This window comes from Danio rerio, chromosome 12 (genome assembly GCF_049306965.1).
Source record: "Danio rerio strain Tuebingen ecotype United States chromosome 12, GRCz12tu, whole genome shotgun sequence".
NCBI classification, from domain to species: domain Eukaryota; kingdom Metazoa; phylum Chordata; class Actinopteri; order Cypriniformes; family Danionidae; genus Danio; species Danio rerio.
Window position 1 is genome coordinate 1743574 of NC_133187.1, and position 11427 is coordinate 1755000.

Genomic DNA, 11427 nt, shown 5'->3' on the forward strand with positions numbered 1-11427 from the left:
ATCCTTCATGCTGTCTTCATGTGCTTTCCTCCTCCTTTCAGTCCATCTGTCCATCTATCTATCTGTCTGTCTGTGTTTGTCCATCTGTCTCCCTGGATGTCTTTGTCTCTTATGGTCTTTTTCTATCCACCTATCCTTTGGGCTGTCTTTGTCCATTCGTCTATCCGTCTGTTCGCCTGTCTGTTCTTTGTCTGTGTCCATTTGTCCATCCATCCGTCTGTCTGCCTTTGTACGTCCTCCTGTCTGTCTGTCTGTCTGTTCATGCACCTGTCTCTTCGCCTGCCTGTCTGTTCGTCCACCTGTCTGCTCGTTCGCCTGTCTGCTCGTCCGCCTGTCTGCTCGTCCGCCTGTCTGCTCGTCCGCCTGTCTGTCTGTTCGTCCGCCTGTCTGTCTGTTCGTCCGCCTGTCTGTCTGTTCGTCCGCCTGTCTCTTCGTCCGCCTGTCTGTCTCTTCGTCCGCCTGTCTGTCTCTTCGTCCGCCTGTCTGTCTCTTCGTCCGCCTGTCTGTCTCTTCGTCCGCCTGTCTGTCTCTTCGTCCGCCTGTCTGTCTCTTCGTCCGCCTGTCTGTCCCTTCGTCCGCCTGTCTGTCCCTTCGTCCGCCTGTCCCTTCAACCGCCTGTCTCTTCGTCCGCCTGTCTCTTCAATCGCCTGTCTGTCTCTTCGTCTGCCTGTCTATTTGTCCCCCTGTCTGTTTATCCACCTGTCTGTCTCTTCGTCCCGTCTCTTTGTCCACCTGTCTTTTCATCTGCCTGTCTGTCTATCTATCTGTTTATCTGTCTGTTTGTTGGCCTGTTATTTTGTCCACCTGTCTGTCTGTCTGTCCATCTGTCTGTCCGTGTCTGTTTGTCCGCCTGTTCGTCCTCCTGTCCGTTCGCCCTGTCCACCCGCCTGTTATTCCATCCGTCCACCTTTTTGTCCGTCCATCCGTCCTGTCCGTCCGTCCTGTCCTCCCGCCTGTCCCGTCCGCCTGTCCCGTCCAGCTGTCCGTCCGCCTATCCGTCCACCTGCCCGTCCACCTATTCATCCACCCACCACTTTGTCCACAAGCCTGCTCGTCCGTCCGCCCGCCTGTTTCTCGTCCGCCCCCCTGCTCGTCTGTCAACCCGCCTGTTCGTCTCCCCTCTTGTTTTTCCACCCGCCTGTTCATCTGCCTGCCTGTTTATCCCCTGCCTATTCGTCCACCCACCTGTCTGTCCACCTATCCATGCGCCTGTCTGCCTGCCTGTTCGTTTCTTCGTCCGTCTGGCTGTCTGTCTGTCCATTCATCTCTCTCTGTCTGACCATCTGTCTCCATAATGTCAGTGATTATTATAGGAATTGTAGTATTTAATGAATTCGATCAGTTTTGTCCTGAAAGCAGCCGCTGTTGCTCACACGGTGTTGAATCATGAATAAGTGAACTCGTTCAGCACAAGGCTAAAGTGTTTTTTTTTTTTCTTGTCATGTGTATCGGTGATGAATCTTTCATTGTGTGTTCAATATGACAAAATGAGTCATCTTTGTTTTTCACACTCTTTCCTGCTGTTTTCTTCTTTGTGTTTGATCTCTCCGCACTGTCTGTCTTGTGTGTGTGTTTCAGGACTGCGTGGTTTGATAAACCTGGGCAACACGTGCTTTATGAACTGCATCGTTCAGGCTCTCACACACACTCCGCTGCTGAGGGACTTCTTTCTGTCCGACAGACACAAGTGTGAGATGCAGTCCAACTCCTGCCTCGTGTGTGAGATGTCTCAACTCTTTCAGGAGGTGAGGGCTACACGCGCACACACACACACACACACACACACACACACACACACACACACACACACACACACACACACACACACACACACACACACACACACACACACACACACCTATTTCAGGAGGTGAGGGCTACACACACACACACACACACACACACACACACACACCTATTTCAGGAGGTGAGGGCTACACACACACACACAAACACACACACACACACACACACACCTATTTCAGGAGGTGAGGGCTACACACACACACACACACACACACACACACCTATTTCAGGAGGTGAGGGCTACACACACACACACACACACACACCTATTTCAGGAGGTGAGAGAAGTAGGAAAAAACACATATATACACACACACACACACACACACGTGATGTACTATATATATATATATATATATACACATGCATACATATTCACATAAAACGGCATCACACATGCATCGCGCACAAGTATACTCACTCACACACACACACACAAACATGTGTATTCACACAAGCACACACACACACACACGCACGCTTACAATTCATACACAAATGCCTCACACACATATATTGTCACACACATAACTCGCACATTGTGAAATCACACATATACACCTCTCACACAACACACATACATATACACGTACTAACACACTTACTCACACACACACACACACAGACATTGTTCTACACACTGATGAATGTGGTGATCCTGATTGATTGGCTGATGTGTGTGTGGATGATGATTGTGTTTTTTCTCTGTGTGTGTGTGTGTGTGTGTGTGTGTTGTGCAGTTTTACTCGGGTCACCGCTCTCCGCACATTCCCTTCCGGCTGCTACATCTAGTGTGGACTCACGCCCGACACCTGGCCGGATACGAGCAGCAGGACGCGCACGAGTTCCTCATCGCCGCGCTCGACGTGCTGCACAGACACTGCAAAGGTACTGCAGCCAATCACACCAGGCCTATTTGTGCCTCAGCCAATCAGAGGTGGTTTCTCTGTGTGCTTCAGCCAATCAGAGGCTGTTTCTCTTAGTGTTTCAGCCAATTCGACGCCACTTTTGTTAGTGTATCTCAGCCAATCAAAGGCCACCTCTCTGTGTGCTTCTGTTTTTTTTTGTGTTTTAGCCAATCAGACTTTGCTTCTCTATGTACTTCAGCCAATCAGAGACTACATCTCTGTGTGTTTCAGCCAATCAGAGACTACATCTCTGTGTGTTTCAGCCAATCAGAGGCTGGTTCTCTTAGTGTTTAAACCAATCAGACACCGCTACTAGCCATTTGTCTGTGTGTTTCATCCAATCAGAGACTTTTTCTGTATTTTAGCAAATCAGAGGCTCGTTCGCTTTGTGTTTTAGCCAATCAGACACCACTTCTGTCCGTGTTTCAGCCAATTAGAAGCCATTTCTCTTTGTTTTAGCCAATCAGAGGCTGTTTTCGTTGTTTCCGCCAATTAGAGACTGTTTTTGTTGGTTTCAGCCAATCCGAGTTTGCATCTCTGTGTGCTTCAGCCAATGAGAGACTACTACTTTCAGTTTGTTTCAGCCAATCAGGCTAGTTCTCTTAGGGTTTTAGCTAATCAGACACTACTTCTCATAGTTTCAGCCAATCAGAGGCCATTTCTCTGTGTTCAGCCAATCAGAGGCCACCTCTGTGTGCTCCAGCCAGTCAGAGGCTGTTTTTTGTGTTTCAGCCAATCAGACACCACTTATCTGTTTCAGCCAATCAGAGTTTGCTCTTCTGTGTGCTTCATCCAATCAGAGGCCATTTCTCTGTGTTTTAGCCAATCAGAGGCCATTTTCTCTGTGTTTCAGCCAATCAGAGGCCATTTCTCTGTGTTTTAGCCAATCAGAGGCCATTTTCTGTGTGTTTCAGCCAATCAGAGGCCATTTTCTGTGTTTCAGCCAATCAGAGGCCCTTTTCTGTGTGTTTCAGCCAATCAGAGGCCATTTTCTGTGTGCTTCAGCTAATCAGAGGCCATTTCTTTGTGCTTCAGCCAATCAGAGGCTGTTTCTCAGTATTTCAGCAAGTCATTTTTCTGTTTCAGCCAATCAGAGACCATTTCTCTGTGTGTTTCTGTGTGTGTGTGTAAAATTGTTAGATATCAGAAAGCAATATTTAAATAACTGTGTAGGATTTTTCCATTGTTTATCTGTATTTTTTGATATAACTCCTCATTTATGCCACACCTCTGACTTTCTGCAATGTTTCCGAGTTAGACAGCAGCAGACGTTGTACGCTGCGTCTTTGCGGACTGAATGAAAAGCAGCATTAGCTTGTTAATTATATTAGTTCCACCTGGCCACTTTTTGGATGAAATGGGTGTTGGATAATGAAGCAGACGCGTGTTAGTGATGACAGCTGTATTTCACAACTCAATGACTGACTGCTGTTCACATGCAGCTGTTATTCCTGCAGCTCATGAAGGAGCCTTTACACATTTGCGGGTTTCTCAGAAGTCGTCATAGTTGGTAAACTCATAGTACAGTGAATGAGAGAGTACAGCTAATTATTAGTTTACAATCCTATTTGCTGAAATAATGAAAGAAAAACTTCATGATGGTGTATATGTGTTTATATATATATATATATATATATATATATATATATATATATATATATATATATATATATATATATATATATATATATATATATATATATATATATATATATATATATATATATATAATAAAAAAAATTTAAAAAATATATATATATATATATATAATAAAAAAAATTATATATAAGTGTGTGTGTGTGTGTATATATAAATTTATATATATAAATTTATAAAAAAAATGTATGTATATGTGTAAAATTACATATAAATAAATGTGTGTGTGTATATATATGTATATATATATATATGTATATATATATATATATATATATATATATATATATATATATATTTAAAATAAATAAAAAATAAATATATAAATAAATTTATTTAAAAAATATATATTATATTATATTTTTATATTTATATATAAATATATTATATAAATATATATAAATAAATATGTATATATATATAATAAATATATAAAAAAAAAATATATATATATATATATATATATATACATATATATATATATATATATATATATATATATATATATATATATATATATATATATATATATATATTTTATACATTTATAAATATATATAATTTTATATATTTATAAATCTATATATGTATGTAAATGGATATGTATGTATGTATGTGCGTGTGTGCTGGACTCAGGGTCAGTGTGGTGGGCGCTGCAGACGGACGAGGCCCACAGGAAGTGAGTGGGAGATGGAGCAGACAGAGCCTCGTTTTCCTTCTGCAGTGTGATCGTGAAGGGAGGGCTGTTTCTGCAGAGAGCCGAGCGCTGCTTTCTAATCGCGCACACACACAATCGCTCCCTCTTTCTAACTCTCTCTCAGTTCAGTTCTAAAAAGCTTTATTGGCATGACTGGTCAAGAATTGACAGCACAATGAGTAAAATAAACAATACAATACAAATACAATTAGAAATTTGATAAATACATACATACATAAATAAATATACTAATGTGGTTATAAGAGGGGTGGTGCAGTGGTTAGCACTGTCGCCTCACAGCAAGAAGATCACCGGTTTGAGCCTCGGCTGGGTCAGTTGACATTTCTGTGTGGAGTTTGCATGTTCTCCCTGTGTTGGCATGGGTTTCCTCCAGGTCCTCCGGTTTCCCCCACAGTCCAAACACATGCGCTATTGGGGAATTGGGTGGGCTAATATGTCCGTAGTGTATGAGTGTGAATGACAGTGTATGAATGTTTCCTAGTACTGGGTTGCAGCTGGAAGGGCATCCGCTGTGTAAAACATATGCTGGAATAGTTGTGCTGTGCTGACCCCTGATAAATAAAGGGACTAAACCGAAAAGAAAATGAAAGAATGAAGACTCATTTTGAAGGATAATGTAAGAAAAAATATTTAATAATAATAATAATAATAATGTAAAATTAAACTGTTTTATTTATGCAGGTTTGTTTGTAATATTTCTGACCAAATTTGTAGATTAAACACAATTAGAAATCTGATGAATACATACACAAATAAACAAAAAAGACTACAATAATTATTAAAATGATCATCAATTAAAAAATTACACAATTGATCAGGTGATTTGTAACAATGCTTTTCCTCCTCTCTTTTTCTCTCTCTCTTTTTCTGTGTGTTTGCGTGTGCGTGTGTGTGTGTGTGTGTTTCATGTGTTGCTTCCATATCCACCAAGGAGATGACAATGGGAAAAAAGCCAACAACCCAAACCACTGCAACTGCATCATTGACCAAATCTTCACTGGAGGCCTGCAGTCTGACGTCACCTGCCAAGTCTGCCAGTAAGAGTCACACACACACACACACACACACACACACACACACTTACAGTGAGTGTGGCGATGTATAGAACACAGCACATTTAGGCCACGCCCACACCTGGGGCTACAACCCAACCCTCTCCATTGACTTTGTGTTGTGGGAAGTTGCCTTTTTGTCATTTCTAAAAATTCTGCCCCTTTTTACAAGATGTAAAATAAGTCTCTGATGTCCCTAGAGTGTGTAGTGAAGTTTCAGCACACAGATAATGTTTTCAAATTTTCTGACACTGCCCCATTTGGGCTTTGATCCTAATTGTGGCGTTTTGGTGACTGTCGCTTTAAATTCAAATGAGATTGTGATGTTTTTAAAAAGGGCGGGGCTACTAATGCACTATGTTTGCATTGTGGCAGATTCAAAAACGAGACTAATGTCATATGTTAATGACGGAGAGATGGCCAGTAGTGGGCGGAGCTTTCCCCTCTGATGACACGCACAAAGGGAGAATGTCAATCAAAGTGTTTCCCCAGACTGTTTTGATCAAGTCTGATTATAACAAATAGATTTAAATTATTTTACTTTTATATAGGCTGGCTGTATTTACTGTTGCCACACAACTGTGTTTAAACCCCATTTAAAAGTGATTTTTGTATAATAGGTGCCCTTTAAACAGTGAAGTTTTACTCTTTTTGAATCTATTATTGAACACATGAAGAAAGGGAGGTGTAGTTCGGCAGTGAAAGCCCAGACAGCAGCTGAAATCTCTCAGTAGTTCGTCAGCAAGCCTCTGCCCTTCCTCAGTGAAAATGAATATCAGCTGCTTCAGTCCAACATCTACATCAGCTGGAGGATGAAGATTAAACCATTTCAGAAAGACAATGATCCAAAACACAGCCAATGAGACTCTCAGATGCTTTCAGAGAAAGAAAATCAAGCTGTAGAATGGCCCAGCCAATCACCTGAATCGAATCCAATAGAGAAAACAGAATAAAGGTCAGATTTGAAGGTTGAGGCCCACAGAAGACTACTTTGCAACATTTTTGAATCCGTTCAGTCGATTTGCTGGTCTTGTGGGAGCACTTTTAGCTTAGCTTAGCATAGATAATTGAATCCGATTAGACCATTAGCATCTCACTCAAAAACTGTAATTAAATGTTTTTCTATTTAAAGCTTCTTCTGTATTTACATTAATTTTCCTTCAGTTTTATTTCTCAATGTAACTATAGAAGAGTCCAGCTTTAAATAGGAAAATGATCCTTATGTATTGTCAGTGTGTAATCTGACGTAAATAATTAAAAAAAACATCATAAGAAGTGTTTGCTAGTAATAGTTTAAGCCATTCATTCATTAATTTTCTTGTCGGCTTAGTCCCTTTATTAATCCAGGGTCGCCACAGCGGAATGAACCGCCAACTTATCCTTATTTTTACGCAGCGGATGCCCTTCCAACCACAACCCATCTCTGGGAAATAGTTTAAGCCACTGTTATAAAAATAAAAAAATCACAATAGACTGTTTTCAACTTTTTGCATCAGCCATCACATCTATGACACCTTAAAAGGGTACCTAGATAGGGTAGCTCACTAGATTTTTTGGACCAGATCCAGCATGTTGTTACATTATTTTGTGTATCAATCCTTATTGAACATGGTGTAAAACAGGGGTCATCAAACTTGTTCCTGGAGGGCCGGTGTCCTGCAGATTTTAGCTCCAACCCTAATTAAACACACCTGAACAACTAATCAAGGTCGTATTATGCATACTTGAAACATCCAGGCAGGTGTGTTGAGGCAAGTTGGAGCTAAACCCTGTAGGGACACCGGCCCTCCAGAACCGAGGTTGGTGTAAAGGGTTGGTTTGTAATGCAGTTAAATCATTCTCCTTGACGCCACCTTGTGTTTAACGCTAGTATTGCATCACACCCATTGATTGCTTTCTCTCTTACATTTTATACATTTAATAATACCAGTGTTATTACACAAAGCTAATAATAGTTAATAATATAATGATATAGTAATAAACAATGGATGTTTTATTAGACAACCCGATCAGGGAATTAAATTCTTAGCTCATCTTTATTTTGTTTAAGCTTAAAACTTCTCTTTAGTAGCATTTCTTCTCTGATTGGTGATCAAACTGTGACCTTTATGAGATCCAGCAGTAGATCCCAACCATCTGATCACTTCCGCATGAACTGTAATAAGCCCCACTACGTTTGTTGTTGATTCATTCAGACATGCATCAAATACTATTAACGCTTTAAAATAGCGTCAATGTTTTTTTTTTCCTGATTAATACAAATAATGCACATCAGGGCTGCGTGATTTTGGAAAAAATGGCTTTGGGATGTTTTGATGTTCTTCGATATGAATAACATTTCACAAGATGACTCTATTAGGAAATAATTAATAATCTTAAATTGATTGGAATGATTGTGTAGGGAAGTGCACCTGTGTAAAATGCATGAAATCAAAATGAAAACAATAAAACAAAGATAATAATGACATAAACGGGGCTTCAATTCAATATCAGATGTAAAATAACACTGTATAGTCTTCATAGTATACATGAATAAATTAATATTGCAGTCCCAACCCTTTAAACTTCATCTCCAAATGGTTTAAGTTGACTTAAGATCGCTTTAAATGCTGTGATGTATTGCAGATTCACACATTGCGATATCGATGCTGAAACGGTATATTGTGCAGCCCTAATCCACATGTACTGGATGTACATCTCTGTATACTAATATATGGATAATATAACTTATGAATGAAAGCTCCCCAGAAGTGCGACCAGAAATTTTGAAAATTTACCATTACATGTGGATAACTTTTACACTTAATTCTCAGAATGCCATGAAAATCGCTTTCAATTCTGGCAAGTGAATAAATAAATGTGTGCATGACAGATAATGCTGATTTATCTGATTGTATTGTGTCATTTCTTCATCCACAGCGGCGTCTCCACCACGATAGACCCATTCTGGGACATCAGCCTGGACCTGCCGGGCTCCTCCACCCCGTTCTGGCCGCTCAGTCCCGGCAGTGATGGCAGTGTGGTGAACGGAGACAGCCACCCGAGCGGAGCCACCACGCTCACAGACTGCCTGCGCAGGTACACACTGATTATTCAGCCTCTTAAAGAGGTAGTTGAACATTTAAAATACACATTAAATCACCACCCACTGCTTTCAAACCCATTTAAAAAAATATATGCTGAACACAATAGAAGGTATGGCCCCATTTGACTAATGTTTACTTTTTTTACCATGTTGTTACACTGTACTTATGATTGAATCAATATCTGCTTGTAATTACAATTGTAATTAATTAAGAATTAATCTGAGAACTAATACTCCTTGTGATTTACTATGGAAGTTATATCAGACATCTGGACTACAGTATATAAAGTGCAATATTAAGTAGGGGGCGGGGCTGTCTTTTTGCGCGTCATGTTCTCATTGCAATCTAATGGTTAGAGGGGCGTGGCTAAGAATAATGTGGCTGAAGTGTCAAACTGAGTGACCAACACTGCTAACACCGAAGCAGACGCTTAAGTTGAAGATGACCAAAACAAACACTTATTTTCAGTGGATTAACTTGCACTGTTTAGATCTTTACCTGAAGAATAAAAAGGTAGCCAAATAAAGGTTGTACGTTTAGATTTCACACAGACTTTAAAGGTGCTGTGCATTTGTATTCGATAAATGACGTAATTTTACCTGAAACATGAAGTGAAGCAGCATCTCTGTGGCCTCCGCTCACTGCTTTTCTGCATTGCAGGTTCACCAGACCCGAACACTTAGGAAGCAGCGCCAAGATAAAATGCAGCGGTTGCCATAGTTACCAGGAGTCCACCAAACAGCTGACGATGAAGAGGCTTCCTATAGTGGCCTGCTTTCACCTCAAAGTAAGAGCAGAGCTGCTTCTCTCTGTCTTGATCTTTCAGCACCCCTTAAATGTGTTTGTGTGTTTTTCAGCGGTTTGAGCACTCGGCGAAACTGCGGAGGAAGATCACCACATACGTGTCCTTTCCTCTGGAGCTCGACATGACGCCCTTTATGGCATCAAGGTATAAACACACTCCTTCTTCAGAGCTGTGATGGGAAAAAAAATATTTTGAGAAATTGACTGCATCAATTCTGAGATTTTCAAAATGCATCGTTATTCTTTCGTGCATACAAACCCTTCCAAATACCCCAAATAATCATTTATAGGATTATTAAAGGCTGATTGAAAAAGTACTCCTCATTGTGGGCATTTTAGTGTATGGTTAAAAACTAGCCTAGAGTGCAGTCTATTGTTTAAAACTAGCCTAGAGAGCGCCATCTGCTGTTTAAAACTAGCGTAGAGAGTGCCGTCTGCTGTTAACATTAGCCTAAAGCACCATCCGCTATTTAAAACTAGCCTAGAGTGCAGTCTACTGTTTAAAACTAGCGTAGAGAGCGCTGTCTGCTCTTTAAAACTAGCGTAGAAAGCGCCGTCTGCTGTTAACATTAGCCTAGAGCACCATCCGCTATTTAAAACTAGCCTAGAGCGCCAGCCGCTGTTCAATTCTAGCCTAGAGCACCATCTGCTGTTTAAAGCTAGTCTAGAGCATCATTTGCTGTTAATCAGTAGCCTATAGTGCCATCTGCTGATAAACACTAGCCTAGAGAGTGCCATCTGCTGTTTAAAACTAGCATAGAGAGCGCCATCTACTGTTAAAAAGTAGCCCAGAGCACCGTCTGCTATTAAACACTAGCCTAGAGTGCCATCTGCTGTTAAATACCAGCCTAGAGCGCAATCTTTTGTTAAATACCAGCCTAGAGCACCATCTTTTGTTAAATACTAGCCTAGAGCGCCATCTACTGTTAAAATTTAGCCTAGAGCACCATCTACTTAAAAAAAAACTAGCCTAGAGCGCCATCTGCTGTTTTAAACTACACTAGAGCGCCATCTGTTGTTAAACACTAACCTAGAGCGCCGCCTGCTGTTAAATACCAGCCTAGAGCGCCATCTTTTGTTAAATACTAGCCTAGAGCACCATCTACTGTTAAAATCTAGCCTAGAGCACCATCTACTGTAAAAAAACTAGCCTAGAGCGCCGTCTGCTGTTTTAAACTACACTAGAGCGCCATCTGTTGTTAAAAACTAGCCTAGAGCGGCGCCTGCTGTTAAATACCAGCCTAGAGCGCCATCTTTTGTTAAATACTAGCCTTGAGCGCCATCTACTGTTAATATCTAGTCTAGAGCACCATCTAGTGTAAAAAAAACTAGCCTAGAGCGCCGTTTGCTGTTTAACACTAGCCTAGAGCGCCGTCTGTTGTTAAAAACTAACCTAG

General features: G+C 40.8%; 1 protein-coding gene across 3 annotated transcripts in view; it reads left to right on the forward strand.

The window, feature by feature from the left end:
- The window catches only part of usp22 (ubiquitin specific peptidase 22), a 57499-nt gene that overhangs the window by 40656 nt on the left and 5416 nt on the right, over window positions 1–11427 (forward strand). The window contains exons 5-10 of one of the 3 annotated variants that reach the window (XM_021480159.3): window positions 1579–1745; window positions 2547–2694; window positions 6020–6125; window positions 9060–9218; window positions 9887–10013; window positions 10084–10175. In XM_021480159.3, coding sequence (XP_021335834.1) covers window positions 1579–1745; window positions 2547–2694; window positions 6020–6125; window positions 9060–9218; window positions 9887–10013; window positions 10084–10175 — 799 coding nt within the window. 3 annotated transcript variants of the gene reach the window in all.